At 51.8% G+C, this 15201-nt stretch overlaps 1 protein-coding gene across 20 annotated transcripts in view; it reads left to right on the top strand.

Moving 5' to 3' along the window:
* TXNRD2 (thioredoxin reductase 2) overlaps positions 1-15201 on the top strand; it is a 49665-nt gene that overhangs the window by 269 nt on the left and 34195 nt on the right. For 8 of the 20 annotated variants that reach the window (XR_011994734.1, XR_011994733.1, XR_011994725.1 and 5 more), the window contains exons 2-7: positions 2983-3051; positions 10478-10534; positions 10894-11038; positions 11606-11680; positions 13395-13473; positions 13970-14032. Coding sequence is in view for 5 of the 20 variants with exons in the window: in XM_072723502.1 (XP_072579603.1) it covers positions 2983-3051; positions 10478-10534; positions 10894-11038; positions 11606-11680; positions 13395-13473; positions 13970-14032 (488 nt within the window). In the remaining 15 variants the exon portion in view is untranslated. Of the gene's footprint in view, positions 1-38; positions 1460-2982; positions 3052-10477; positions 10535-10893; positions 11039-11605; positions 11681-13394; positions 13474-13969; positions 14033-15201 lie in introns of those variants that run through there. The other 12 variants (XR_011994729.1, XR_003232781.2, XR_003232780.2 and 9 more) reach the window with 5 other exon arrangements.

Genomic DNA, 15201 nt, shown 5'->3' with positions numbered 1-15201 from the left:
GCGACAGCCTCCCCGCGGCGGTGGTGCCGGGGCGGAACAGGGCCCGGGCACGCCCCGCGGGACGGGCGCCCCAGAGCGAGCACTCCCCGCTGCACCCTGCGGGTCTCACCCACCCCAGACCCTGCCCCTGCGCCGCTGCGCCGGGGCGCAGGTGTTGAGGCCCCGGGCCAGGGCCGAGCCAGGGACGGACGAGGCCTTCTTCCCGGAGATGGTGACTGCGGGAGAAGGGGCCGGCGCCCGGCCGGCAGCGGACACGGAAGGCCAGGAAGGCCGAGGCTGAGCGCTGCTGTGGCGCGGGGAGCCTGGGGCCTGCAGAGCCCCGGGAAGTGGGCAGAGAGGTGCCCTGAGGGGGCTTTGCCGACCCCCGGGACCTTGGCCAGGGCACCCAGCCTTAGCGTTCTTGCTGCAGGAGTCAGGGGGGCCGTTGGTGAGGATGTGCAGCTGTGCAGCGGGGCCCTCAGCCCACCTGTCGCAAGGGAAAGATGTAGAAGGGGGAGCTGCCACTGCCGTCACGGTCCAGGGCCCTGCCGGCCACATAACCTGGGCCTCGTGGCAGAGCAGAACGGCCTTGGGGTGCAGCGTTTCGTGTCCAGCTGGGCAATACCAAAGATCCTGCCCCCACAGTCCTCCGGCAGCGGCAGCGAGGGGAAGGAAGCCCCAGACTAGAGCTTACTTAGCTGCAGTGCTGGGGGGCTGGCAGGCCGGGGCACAGGGCCAACCCCCCATAAGGAAGCCCAGAGCTCTTCCATCTGAGCCCAGCTTTCCATCTGAGAGCAGGAAGGTACCTGCCCCATCCCAGTCCTGGGGGTGGCCTACTCAGTAATATAGCAGAATGACACTATGGCTGGTATCCCCTGTTCCCTAATACCTGCTACCAGGAAAGAATGCCCAGTGGGGAGGATCAGACAAGGGGATTCCCAAGGTGGCTCCCTGAGGTGACTAGTGTGCCCCTGGACACACAGGAAAGCCTCTGCTTGCCCTCCCAGGGCAGGGCACCATTCACTCAGCCTCACCACACTTGCTGGATGCCAGGCCCCCAGTTCAGACAGGACCCGAAAATTAAAGGACAGTGGGCTCAGAGTGAAGAGAAGACAGCCCCTTTCGGGACTGAGCCCTGAACCCGCGATGGGAAAGGTAAGGCCAGAAGGCTGCACCAGGCACTGGAGTGCACAGGTGTGTGCCCAGGTAACCCCTGCAGAGCAGCGCCCACCTCATCTGCCTTGCTGGTGCTTGAGGCAGGGTACTCTTCCCCATGTTTACTGGATGGTTCGCGCTGCTGGGTATGCGCCGCAGGCGGGGAAAACAAACCCACAAAGATAAGCTCACAGTCCACGTGGCCAGTTGCTCGCCCTGCCTGATAGCAGGCGGAGGGGACGCAGTGTGGAGCTGAGGACACCGGGAGCTAGCGGGGACCCTGCTCGGTCAGCCAAAGGACCAGCAGCAGCACCTGCAATGGAAGGTAGGGGCACTGGCCTGGGCAAAGCTTCTTCATGTCCCTGCTCCCCCACCCCGGGCAGCTGCAAGGGAGAGGTACTGTGCTCCCGGCAGGTTGTGCTCCTGGGGCCCGGCAGCCGCTCCTCTCCAACCAACAGTCTGTCTTCGGTTCTTTGGGCTCATGTCAAAGCTACCAGAATCACTGACAAAGCTGAGGTCTCTTCAGAGCCCTGAGTTGAATTTGGAATTGGGTCCCCTTTGGACTGGCTCTTTGAACCAAGCTGTGGCTCCCTTCGATCCCGTGTTTGCCTGTACACACATCTCAGGTGTCCTCAGATGCTGCCTGCAGGGCAGAAGCTGGGGTGGGCCCAGCCTTGGGGTGGGCACCGTGGAGCCTCTCCCCAGAGAGGAGCCCCGGATGCAGCTCCTGGGGAGGCTCCCCTAGTCTCGTCACCTGCAAACCAGGGCCTCCTCTAGGCTGGAGTTCCTGTGTCCTGGCAGGGGTACAGGCTCTGGACCCCGGCCTGCACGGCACCTACAGAGCTGAGGTCCCTGAGGGACGCAGGACACACCCTTGCCGCCAGGGAGGTCCAGTTGGGCACAAAAGCAGATACAGTTGTTTTCACTTCTCAGGCTCCTATGTGGTGTGGGGGCAGCTCTCTGGCCTTGGGTGGCGGACCCTGATTTGATCACAGGCCTGGGTGCTTTGCCCCGGAGAATGGTCATCTCTAGGCACACTGGCCACAGTCCGCACACGCTCTCCCTCCCTACATACTGATGGTGTTCTAGGATTTCTTCCCTTCCCTACAGGGAGTGGGCCAGTGCTTGGTGCTGGGTATCTTGGGCCTGGGCCCCGGGTCAGAGCTCTGACCGGCTGGCCTCACCTAAGGACACATCTGCTCCTCACCTCCCCCCCCTTCCTCACCCCCTCCCCCTTTCTGGCTGTCCCTTGCTTGCCTTTCCTGGCAGCATTGTGCAGAATAACAAAAGGTAACTGTTCAAACGGAAAGACAGGGACACCTGGATGGCTCAGCAGTTGAGTGTTTGCCTTTGGCCCAGGGCGTGATCCCGGGATGCTGGATCAAGTCCCACATCGGGCTCCTTGCGGAGAGCCTGCTTCTCCCTCTATGTCTCTGCCTCTCTCTCTCTGTGTCTCTCATGAATAAATAAAATATTAAAAAAACAAAAAACAAAAAACGGAAAGACAGACTTAGGAAAAGTGTTTTAATCCCATGTCTGGCTTAGAACATTCAGTGAAGTTTAAGTTCAGAGCAGTCTTGCACGTTCAATTACCTTCTTCTTGACCTAACTGATGCTGCGAAGGTGATTATGCGCCCTTGGCCAACCTCACCTGCGATTGCTTAATTTTGGGATTTGCCTTCTGCCCCGATGTATGATGTTCTATCACTCCGGACCATCACGGGGCGGGGGCTTTGATCCCATGTGACCTTTAATTGGGCAGAGCTGCTTGCCCTTTGGAAATCATGTCATCCTGCGGAATTCGTGCCCCAGCTTTAACCTGGCCCTTCCTCTCACCCCTTTCCCCAGCAGGACAGCGGAACTATGATCTTCTGGTGATTGGCGGGGGATCTGGCGGCCTGGCCTGTGCCAAGGAAGGTATGTGTCTTCTGCCCTGCGTCCTGCCAGCATGGCAGGACCTCCAAGTGTTCAGGGCCCCTGGAGAAGGCTGTGTTGTTCTCGACGCTGGGTGGAGGAGATTTGCCCTGAGTAGCTGTGCACAGCATGTATTATCTCTGTAGCTGGCCTGCTGGCCTCTGGGGTCCTGCATCCTGCCAAGGTCCCCCCAGGAGCCTTGTCAGTATGCCCTGCTCCCTGCCATTCCCTGGTTGTCTGTGCAGCACTCAGTGGCCAGGATGATACCCCAGGCCTTAGCCTGCCCTCCTGGGCCCCCGCCCCGGGCCTCCTGGGATCTGACATGTCTCCCTGCACCCATGCCCTTGCCCCTGCCCTGGCCACCTTGCTGTTGTGCAGATGCTTCCTAAAGATCTTTCCTGCCTTGCTCCTCCCCCTGGCTGCCTGCCCAGCCTGGCTTCCTCTTTGCCTCCTTGGTTAGCTCCAGGGTTCACTCACCTTCCTTTGGCCTTCCCTGCCAAGATCACCCTACTTGGAATGGCAGCCTCCTCTATGCCTCGTCCCTGTCCCCAGCTCCACTGTCCTCATTCTTAGCCCTGGCACACCCCCCAGAGATCACAGTTTGTTCTGCTGTATGTGTCTTACTCTCTCTCCTCAGTTTGGCACCCAGATGGGCCTGGGTACCCTGGGGTGCTCCGTAAAGATATGTTCAATGAAAGGGTCTGGCCCCAGAGGCATCCAGAGATCTCGTGTTGCAGTTTGCCACTGATCTGGGTGGGGAACAGACCCAGCATATCACTGGGAGCTCTACACTCTGCTGTGGGAGTGCCCGGCGGCCTGCTTGCCCATCTAAATGATAAGGAGGCAGATGTGGGTGAGGAAGGGGGGAAGACAAGAGAGAAATGGGGCCCCAAACAAGAGGGATTAGGCACTCTGACCGTGGAATTCTGGCTGACAACAGATCCTGATTATGTTTTGTTTTTTAATTTTTTTTTTCTGTTTCTTTCATTTATTTATTTGGTTCGGGGCGCACAAGTAGGGGTAATAGCAGGAAGAGGGAGAAGCAGGCTCCCCACTGAGCAGGGAGCCCGATGCGATGTGGGGTTTAATCTCAAAACCCTGAGATCATGTCCTGAGTCAAAGGCAGCCACTTAACCAATTTAGCCACCCAGGCGCCCCAGATCCTGGGTTTTAGAATCACAGTCAGCATTAAGGAAATTTGCCGTCAACTTCTCTTGTTCTGAGGGGCAGAGGAGGCTGCTGGCCTGTGGTGGAGGGAGGAAGTCTCCCAGCTGATATGGGGGCCCATAGAGGGACACGAGTCCTCATCCCACTGGAACACAGAGCCACCCCAAGAAACAGGGTGTGTGGACAAGCCAGCCGTCCGGGCAATGGCCATTCTAGCAGAAGAAAGCCCTGGATGTCATGTCTACTCCAGTGCCTTATCTCTTAGAGACACATCTCTGTTAACCCGCAACAGTTCCCAGACCTGTCTTTGCCTTTTGTAACGGTGGCATCCTCTCTGTGGGTGATGGTGCTTTTCTACAGCATTATTGAGATATAATTGACATAAAACAAACCATATGTATTTAAAGTGGACAGCTTGATACGGCTTGACATACTGACACACCTGTGAAACCAAGTACCACGGTCAAGCTGGCAAACGTATCCATCACCCCAATGTTCACATGCTGGGGCCGCCATCCCAAAGAACCACAGACTGCATGGCTTAAATAGAATTCCCTCACGGTTCTAGAGGCTGCAAGTCTGAGATTAAGGTGCCAGCAGAGTTTTTTTTCTGAGTCCTCTGTCCTTGGCTTGTAGATGGCCATCATTTCCAGTGTCTTCACATGGTCTTTCCTCTGTGTATCTGTGTCCTGATCTCATCTTTTTATATGCACACCAGTCAGATTGGAAGCCAATAAGCCAGACCTACATGGTCTCATTCTAATTTAATCACCTCCATAAAGACCCTGCCTTCAAATAAGGTCACATTCTGGAGTTCTGAGGGTTTGGGCTTCAGCATGAATTTGGAGGGGCATGACTCTGCTCATAACAAACTCCAAAGTTTCCTCAAATCTTCAGAACACCTTCCTGCTCCCCCCTTCCCTGCCACATCCCCAGATGGCCAATGATCTGCAGATTAGTTTGCATTTTCTAAAATTTTGTATAAATGGAATCATGCAAGATGTATTTGGTGGCTTTTTTCATGTAGCCTAATTATTTTGAGATTCATCTAGATGCTGTGTATATCCAGAGTTCATTCCCTTTGATTACTGATCAGTATTCTATTGTACGTCTACACCACATTTTGTTTGTCCATTCATCTGCAGGTGGACATTTGGGTTGTTTGCAGTTTGGGGCTATTATGAACGGTGCTGCTGTGAACATTTGTGTTTGCATCTTTGTGTGGATGTATGTTTTCAGTTCTCCTCCATAAATGCCTAAGCATGGAGCAGCTAAGTCCTGTGGTCCTTTTTTGTGCATTTTTAAATTTATTTCCACAGTCTTAGAGTTTTCAACATACAGCTTTTGTCAGATTTGTCCCTGAGTGTTTTCTAATGGCGTTGGGATTAAGTGGTATACCATACTATTCATTCATGTAGCGTGCATGACTCAGTTTTTCAAATACTCACAGAGTTGTACAACCATCACCACATCAGTCGTAGAAATTCTAATCATCACCCCCCAAAACTACTCTGGACCCATTAGCAGCCACTCCTCAGCTCCTCCACCCCTCAGCCCCAGGCAACCACTAATCTGCTTTCTGTTTCTATGGATTTGCCTGTTCTGGACATTTCATACAAATATGTGGTCCTTTGTCTTAGCGTGCTATTTTCAGGGTTCATCCACGCATACGCTAGTACTTTATTCCTTTTAGTGCCTGAATATCATTCTATTGCATGGACAGACCACGTTTTGTTATTCATTTGACCATTGATGGACATTTGGTTGTTTCCACTTTTTGGCTGTGGTGCATAATGCTGCTGGGAACATTGTGCACAAGTATTTGTGTGGACATGTCTTCATTTCTCTCAGGTAGCCACCTAGGAGTGGAATTACTGAGTAGTAAGCCTTCACCTTTTGGGGAACTGCCAGACTGTCTTCCAAAGTGGCTGCATCATTTTATATTCCTGCCAGCACTGTTGGAGGGTTCAGATTTCTCCCCATCCTCGCCAGCATTTGTTGTCCTTTTTTTTACTACAGTCATTCTGAGTAGGGGTCAAGTGCTATTTCCCTGTGGTTGATGTTTTCCTAATGATTTTTTCTTGAGATTTTATTTATTTATTCATGAGACACACACACACACACACACACACACAGAGGCAGAGACACAGGCAGAGGGAGAAACAGGCTCCCTGCAGGGAGCCCCATGTGGGACTCGATCAATCGGGAACTCCAGGATCATGCCCTGGGCCAAAGGCAGGCGCACTAAACAGCTGAGCCACCCAGGAATCCCTATTTTCCTAATGATTAATGAGATGGAGCATCTTTTCATGTGTTTATTGACCATTTGCGTATTGATGAAGAAATGTTTATTCAGAAGCTTTGCCGATTTTTTTAAAAGATTTTATTCTTTTTTAAAAAAAGTATTTATTTATTTTAGAGAAGGGGAGAAAGAGAGAGAGAGAGGGAGAGCAGGAAGGAGAGGGTCTGAGTGTGGAGCCTGATGTGGGGCTTGATCTCAGGACCCTGAAATCATGACCAGAGCTGAAACCAAGAGTACGATGCTTAACTAACTGGGCCACCTAGGCACACCTGAAGACTTCGTTCTTTTAAGTGATCTCTGCCGCCAGTGTGGAGCTCGAACTCACAGCCCAGCGATCGAGAATCTCATACTCCCCCACTGGAGCCAGCCAGGTGCCCCAGCTTTGCCCATTTTTAGATTGAGTTGTCTTTTTATTACTGGGTTACATGAGTTCATATATATATATATGTATGAACACTATGTATGTATATATGTGTGTGTATGTGTATATATATATATATATTTTTTCTTATTTAAATATATTCTGGATACTAGACCTTTATCAGATATATGATTTGCAAATATTTTCTTCCATTCTGTGGATTATCTTTTCACTTTCTTGATAACGTTCTTTGCAGCACAGATGTTTTTGATTTTGATGCAAGTCCAGTTTACCTATTGTTTCTTTTGTTGCTATGCTTTTCATGTCTGAGAAACAGTTGTCTGATCCAAACTCAGGAAGATGTAGAAGATGTATGCCCATGTCTTTTCTAAGACTTTTACAGTTTCAGCTCTGACACTTAGGCCTTTGGTCCATTTTGAGTTCATGTAACAAATATGGTGCAAGGTAGTTGCCTTGGGGTTTGCAGAAGACATCTTGACCTTGTCCCCACTTCACACAGAGTAGGAAAACCTTGCTACAGTAGCCTGCTTCCACTTCTGACTTCCCAGCCTTTTTCCCATGTGGCCATACCTTTTACTTTTACATGTTATAAGGCGCATAACACATTGTTATATTTTGTCTAAACAGTTGTCTTCCAAAAAAGATTAAACTAATGAGAAATAATCTTACGGATCTGCCTGTGTAGTCACTTTTTCCAGTGCTCTTTCCATTGTATAGATCTGAGTTTCCATCTGGCATCATTTTTCTTCTACCCTAAGGATGTTTGTGAACATTTCTTACAATGTGGCTCTAAGAGTAATGAATTCTTTCAGCTTTTGTATGTCTGAAGACATCTTTATCCTGCCTTTATTTTTTAAAGATAATTTCTTGGGGTGGGGAAGCGCCTGGATGGCTCAGTTGGTTAAGCATCCAACTCTTGATTTTGGCTCAGATCATGATCTCAGGGTCATGGGATCGAACCCCACATGGGGCTCTGCACTCAGCACAGAGTCAGCTTGGGATTTTCTCTCTCTCTCTCTCTGCCCCTGCTCCTCCCCCTACTCTTGCTCTCTTTCTCTCAAATAGATAAATAAAATCTTAAAAAAAGAAAAAAAGGATTTCTCTTGGTAGATAATTCAAGGTAGGCAGTTGTGTGTTTTTTTGTTTGTTTGTTTTTCTGTTTAGTATTTTAGAGATATTGCTGCCCTGGCTTCTCACTGCATTGTTTCTGATGTCATCTGTTGCCATTTTACATCTTTGCCGTGTGTCTTTTTGTCTCTGGTGGTTTTCAGGATTTTCTCTTTTCATTGGTTTTGAGCAGTTTAATGAGGGTACGCTTTGGTGTAGTTCTTTTTTTTTTTTTTTTTTTTCAAGATTTTATTTATTTATTCATGAGAGACACAGAGAAAGAGGCAGAGACACAGGCAGAGGGAGAAGCAGGCTTCCTGCCGGGGGAGCCCTATGCAGGACTCGATTCCCAGACCTGGGATCACGCCCTGAGCTGAAGGCAGATGCTCAACCATTGAGCCAACCAGGCGTCCCCACTTTGGTGTAGTTCTTAATTTTCTGCTAGAGTGTGCTGAGCTTCCTGGGTCTGTGTGTTTATTGTTCTCATCAAGTTCTGAGAATTTTCAACCATTATTCTTTACTGTCTTTCCTCTTCTTCACTTTTGCAGACTTTTATCACACATATATTAGGCTGCTCGGAGTTGCCTGTCAGCTCATGGGCGTTCTCTTCATCTTGGAGAGTTTCTAGTCCTGTGTTTCCAAACTCACTAATAAAAGATACTGCAAAGTCTAATCTACCATTCATCCCACCCGATATAATTTTCATCTCTTGGATTGTAATTTCATCTCCACAGATTCAACGCGGGTCCTTTTTTGTATCCTCCATGTTGGTTCTCTTTGAACACAGCTACAATACTCGTTTTACTATTTTCCTCCTAATTCTGTAGCAGTTCTTGGTCAGTTTCTCTTTGGCTGATTACTTCTGTCTTGTGGCTTATCTTTTCCTGTTCCTTTTCATGCTTGATCATTTTTTATTGAATTCTAGACACTTTGAACTTTCCCTTGCCGGTCTCTGGATATTTTTAGGTTCTTAGGTGCATTTTTGAGCATGTTCTGGGATGTAAGGAAGAGAATTTGATTCTTTTGCATCTTCCACTTAAGATTTGTTCAGTGGCCCAATCATTCTAGTGACTGGGCTCTGACCTTAATACTTACCCAGCAGCCCAGAATTATGTGTTTTCTCCAGTCTGGGTTTTGGAAACAGGCACTATTCTCAGCCCTGTGTGAGCACTATCTCCTCTAGTCTTTCTGGATGGTTCTTTTCTGGCTTCATTGATCAGTTGTCTGGGGTTCTGTGCAGCTCTCTCCTCTCTGGTCGTCTGTCCCAGGAGCTCTGGCTGCTTCAGTCTCCCCAGGCTCCCAGCCCTCTCCTCAGCCAGGGAGTCCAGTGATCTCTCCCTGGGCCTCCTCGCCGGGCCTTCTCACCGGACCACCTCGTTTATTTCCTATCTTCCAAGAATCACTCTCCTTGGTCTTCTGATGTTTGGTTTCTTGAAAGCATTATTATATGTATTTCCTCTGGATTTTTGGTTGCCTCAAATGTGAGGATAAATCCAGTCCTTGTTGCTCCATCATGCTCAGCTGTGGGAGACAGATGCTGGCATGTTTGAAGAGTCTCTGTGGCTGGAATTTTTAAAACAAGCACTGCAGTCCCATCGTTGGTCAGTTGAACAAAATGGGTTTTTACATGAAGGCTTCTAAAACTTTGTTCTATTCTTGGTCAGTACCATGAACTGAGTGCATTCTGTAGTATGTCAGACACTTGTAGGTCATGATGTTTAAGTTGGGCATGCCCACTGGGACCATCAGATCCAGAGCCCAGGTTGGCAGTGCAGTTCCCCAGGCAAGCCAAGGGGAAGCCCCATGATTAGCCCTGGCTAATGGTGATGGGGTCAGAACCTGGGGCTCATGGCCCTGGGAGGAACCTGCTGCCAGCCAGTGGGGGAGGCCAGGAGACTCCAGGCAGGGGATGAGTTTGGAGCCTGGGTCTCCCTGCCTCTTTGGGGGCTGGCTGACCCTGGACCTGCCAGTTGACTTCAGAACTTCTGTTTCCTCACCCTGAGAATAAGGCAGTAAATACCCACAAGAGCAGACCTTGAGTAGAAGCTCCCACTGATGTCTGGTGGGGAAGAGTGGAGACAAGTGAGTCCACAGGGAGGGCTTGGGGAGAGAGCCAGGGGAAGCTCCGAGTCTGGAGCCTCTCCCAGGGAGTGGGTGTTCCTGTGATGCCTCCTTGTATGCTCCAGGTGGGCGCTGGGTTCATGCTGAATGTCTGGGCTAGAACCACGTGCATTAGGAGGCAAGGGAAGGCTGGACCAGGGCTGCTGTGGTTGGCATCCCGCTCTGTGGGGGTCCTGGCTATGTGGTGGGTGGTATGAAGCTGCAGTCCAAAAGAGGCCCGAAGGCTTCCACCTGTGGGCAGCACAGCTGTATGCAGCAGACAGGTGAGGAGAGCTGGCTGCAGAGCTGGTGGGCAGCTCCCTTCTTGACCAAAGCAGCTCCCCACCTGCCCACTCCTCTTGTCGTTCCAGCTGCTCAGCTGGGAAAGAAGGTGGCTGTCGTAGACTACGTGGAGCCTTCCCCCCGAGGTAGGTAGCCCTGGATGGAAACCATATGTCCTAGGGAAGTGGGAGGATGGGGGCCTGGTTCACCTGGGGTGGGTGCAGCTGCACCCAGAATCACTCACCCACTGCTGGCCAGGGTCTCTGGAGAGTGTCCTCCTCGGGTCAGCTGCCATTACTGTAAAGTTCTTTATTCTTATTTAAAGACAATTCTGACGACAGTTATAGAGAGTGAATTCACGGGGCAGGTTCATCCGGAGCGTGTTTGGAGTTAAGGAATCTTAACTTAAAGGAATCTTAAAGGAATCTTACACAACTGTAGAAGAATAGGAGAGCCTTCCAGTCTCCTGAGTAGAAATCTAAACCTGCTTTTCCCAACATGCCAGGTACTAAGTGGGGCCTCGGTGGCACATGCGTGAACGTTGGCTGCATCCCCAAGAAGCTGATGCACCAGGCAGCGCTGCTGGGGAGCATGATTCGAGACGCCCCCCACTACGGCTGGGATGTGGCCCAGCCGGTCCTGCATGACTGGTGAGGAGCCCTGCCCACTCCCAGCGCTTTCCTGCTCCTCATGGGGTGCTTGGGGGGCTGTTCACAGGAGCATGCTGTCAGACAGGAGCTCTCACCCGGGGGCAACCCCTTCCCCAACATTGATTAAAGTCTGGAGACATTTTTGGTTATCACCACTGGTTAGGGTGGAGGGCTGCTGCATCTACTAGGATGCTGCTAAAGGTCCTAAGACACACAGGACACCTGCATGAAGGAAGGTCTGGCCCAAAGGCCACTAGTCCGGGTGAGAAACCGATTTAGCTTCCACAGGTGGCACCTGGTCTGCTTTGAGCTGCACACAGGCCCCTCGTGGTTCTCAGATGACCCAGACTCAGGGCCAGCTGCTGTGTCCTGACAGCCAAAGGCCCTCGGCCCCAGACCTGGGACAGAGGCAGGGGCCGTGGGGATAGATGTCACATTTTTTCACCTTTAAAATCACCTTGTTTCTTGGTATTTCTACTGACTTGCTATTTGCATCTGCTAGTCTGCTGTGTGACTCTACAGTTCATGCTTCTGTTGTGGTTTTTAACATTGCTTGTGTGTTAACAGGAGGACGATGGCAGAAGCCGTGCAGAACCATGTGAAGTCCCTGAACTGGGGGCACCGGGTCCAGCTCCAGGATAGGTACTGAGGCCTCGCCAGGCCCTCCTGGCCCTCTCTGGGGACATTTCCTCTCTTGACAGGCACTTTCTCATCAGAGGTTCAGCAGTGATAAGACGAGAAGTCCCTGCCCGTAGGGTGGGGCGTACACACGAGGAGCAGATGGGGCCTGGAATGGAAGGCTGCCCTGCAGCTGGCACCTGCAGAGCCTGGAGTAGCGGGGAGTGAGAGGCGTGTTGGCAGGACAGCTGGGTCAGCACCAGGCAGGAGGCATGCTCGGGGCTGGGGCCGGAGTGTGGGGGGCACGGAGAGGGCCATCCCCGGGGCCAGCACCTTCTTCGGGATAGGTGACCTTTCCCCTGTCAGGGTCAACCACAGTTAAGTGGAAGGAGCCCAGTGAGCCCCGTGGATGCCCTGGGAAGCCGACACCTCACCTCTCACCTCCAGGCTCCCACACCTCACCACCCACCTCCTGGCTCTCTGGGCCCCTGGTTTGGCCTGCTGAAGCAAGTGTCCAACATGATCATTCCAGCCTGACACTACTGCCAGGTCCCATCGCCCTTTGGGGTTCCCCCAGCCCAAACACCGACACGTCTTCCCACCAAAGCAGCCTCCATGAAGAGCCACCACCAGAAGGAAAGGTGCCCCAAACTGCACGGGGCTCTAGCTAGGCTTTGCTCCTGGCCCTGTGGTTGTGCCCTTTGCTCGTGCAGGTCATGGGGGGGACAGAAGCTCCCATCTGAGCACTATTTGCTTGGCTCCAACGAGTCTTCCTAGGCTGTACAGTAGGCAGCTGTTCTGTGCCCATGAAACTCAGCACAGCTGAGCCTGGGAAGCTGGCCCACCTGCCCATCCTGGGTGTCCTCATGGTTCCCCCACTTAGGGAGCTAGGCTGCATCCTGTTATTTTTCCTCTGTGTGGGGGCCCCGTGGTCCCCAGCTCAGTCTGCTGGAAGCATAGGGCTCTGTCCTCCCTGCTGGCCCCAGGCAGCTCCCAGCCAAGTGCCCAGCAGACCCGATCTCCAGCGAGCTCTGGAGGTGCCCACAGAAGGAAGCCAGTGGGGAACTAGTGTCTGTGTCCTCTGGCTATTGCTGGGCTATGGGGATGAATGAGGACTTACTTCTTATGGCTCAGGCGGCATTTCGAAGCACAGGGCTTGATTGCGGGGTGGACGTAAAGTCGAGGAGGTGGTGAAGCCTTACCAAAGGCACCAAGAACCTACCACTGCAGAGTGGCCTTCGTTATTAGAAGGTGTGGGTTGTTTCTGCACACCCTGCTCCTGATCATCCTTGTGTCCTCATCGTACCTGTTTTCCAGCCTTGCTGTCCCCTAGAGGCAAGGAGCTATGTGTCTCTGGTGGGCGCCCTCCCCTGTGAGCAGGAAGTTGGTCATTTGGGTGGTGGGGGTAACTGGGTGCATGTGGGGGCTTCTGTTCCCTGCTGGAATGTGCTCAGGTGACAAAGATGCACCCTGGGGAGGCCCAGCCACTCTGTCCTCACACACTGGGACTGTGCTTGGGCTCCCGGGACCATCCTAAGCTGGCTCTGTCCCAGCGGCTCCAGGGACCCTTGGCCCTCCTCCCCCTCCACGTTTTCTGGCACCCCTTGCCCCACCTGAGTGCTGGGCAGGGGGCAGTGGGCCTGAGCTTGCCTTTTAGTGATCTGCTGCTTTGTTTAATCCTGTAGGTGACACTTGGTCTACAGAGGAAATATTTGACCAACTTATTTTTATTTTGCAGGAAAGTCACGTACTTTAATGTCAAGGCCAGCTTTGTCAATGAGCACACAGTTTGCGGTGTTGCTAAAGGCGGGAAAGAGGTGAGTGCCCAGTTCCCCCGAGGGGCTCCTCTCGGGTAGTCCTGCCGCCTCCAAGGACCCCACCTTTGTTCAGCCTTAGTGCTGTTCTCAGGAATAAGCACTGCTGGAACTGACCGCAGGTCTGTCTGAGGCTGCTTCTAATTCTTTATGGAGAATGAAATGAATCACTGAGACACGTTGTGCCAGGCTGCCTGCTGCAACGGGCGGCCTGACGGGTGATCATGCCCTTGTGGAGTTTTGCAGGGATAAAAGGAGATGAGACACCTGCAGGGGTGCTTGCAGTTAGAATGTCTCCCTGCATCCTCTGCTGGGTCTCCTCCTGGTTCGAGGACCCCTTGACAGGCTCCCAGCCCCGAAGGACCTCTGAACCACTGGCCACAGGTCCTTGCTGCAGGGCAGGAGCTATAATTCAAAAGCCTGGGTCTCTGCTGGGGGCCCTCTGCGTGGGTGGCCACAGTGCATTTGGGTGACTACGGCTTCCATGGTTTATTCTCAGACTCTGCTTTCGGCTGAGCACATCGTCATTGCTACTGGAGGGCGACCAAGGTACCCTACCCACGTGAGTGTCCCCTGCACCCAGCCTTCCCTTGCACCCCAGGCATGGCCACGGTCTCCCAGCTCCGGCTTCCCACACTAGTGGCACCCCCACTCTTTCTATTCTTAAGAAAAAGTTGTTTTCTGTATTCACTTTGGTCACTTGCTAATTCTCTCTCAACTCCGCTCTAGCAGGTAAGCAGGCACCCCCACGTTGCTGAATCCTAAGAGCAATGGTCCCCTTGTTCTTCAGGTGGCTCTGGGACACCCGACACCTGGTCTCTTTTATCTCTCTTTGCTGGCTCTTCCTTTTCTCCTCAGCCTCAAAGTATTGGAACGTCCAGGACTTAAGCCTCTTCTTTCTGCTCCCATCCCAAATCATGCTCTTAGTTGACTTAAAATTCTCATACCAGAAAGTGCGCCCTTTCAAAGGGTACAATTTGTGCCAAAATGACATCCTGTGCCGTTGATGGTCACTGCTGTTCCCTGCTCCACAGCCCCTGATGGCCACTGGTCTGCTTTCCATCTCTGCGGATTTGCCTGTTCTGGACGCTTCACCTCAGTGGCTTCCTGCACTCAGAAGGGTGTCAGGATTCATCCACATGGTAGCCTGAGTCAGCGCTTCAATCCTTCTTATGTCTGCATAATGACCCATTGTGTGGCTAGACCATATTTTGTTTGTCTACTTGTCCTTTGATGGACATCCGAGTTGTTTCCACTTTGAGCTGTTGTGAATGACACTGCTGTGAATGCCCATGTACAAGTTTTTCTGTGATCTCTGGTTTGCACTTCTCTTGGCTCCTTACCTAGGGACAGAGTTGACAGGTCCTAGGGCAACTTGGTTTTTAACCTTTTGAAGAACTAGCAGCCTGTTTTCCAAAACAGCTGTGCCATTTTATGTACATCCCCCTCCCCCCCAACCCCCGTGCCCAATAATGTGTGAAGGTCATGAGATACTTTCCTGGTTCTTCACGTTTCATAAATTCTTCTGTTGTTGAGAAATGAATATTTCAAATAAAGTAATGTGTTAACTCTGGAAGTCAGAATCTCTCTCCACTGCAGGATTTTTTTTATCGCTGTCACGTGTGAGGTGGTTCTCTGAACTGGTTTTGCAAAGTCTGCGTTCTTTGTCATGGGAGGCCACTGAAGTCTCTGCTCAGTTAGCATAGCGGCCTGCTAGTAACTAGACAGAGA

The sequence above is a fragment of the Vulpes vulpes genome, chromosome 10, assembly GCF_048418805.1.
Source record: "Vulpes vulpes isolate BD-2025 chromosome 10, VulVul3, whole genome shotgun sequence".
In the NCBI taxonomy this organism is placed as follows: domain Eukaryota; kingdom Metazoa; phylum Chordata; class Mammalia; order Carnivora; family Canidae; genus Vulpes; species Vulpes vulpes.
This window is presented reverse-complemented; position numbering and strand designations above follow the sequence as displayed.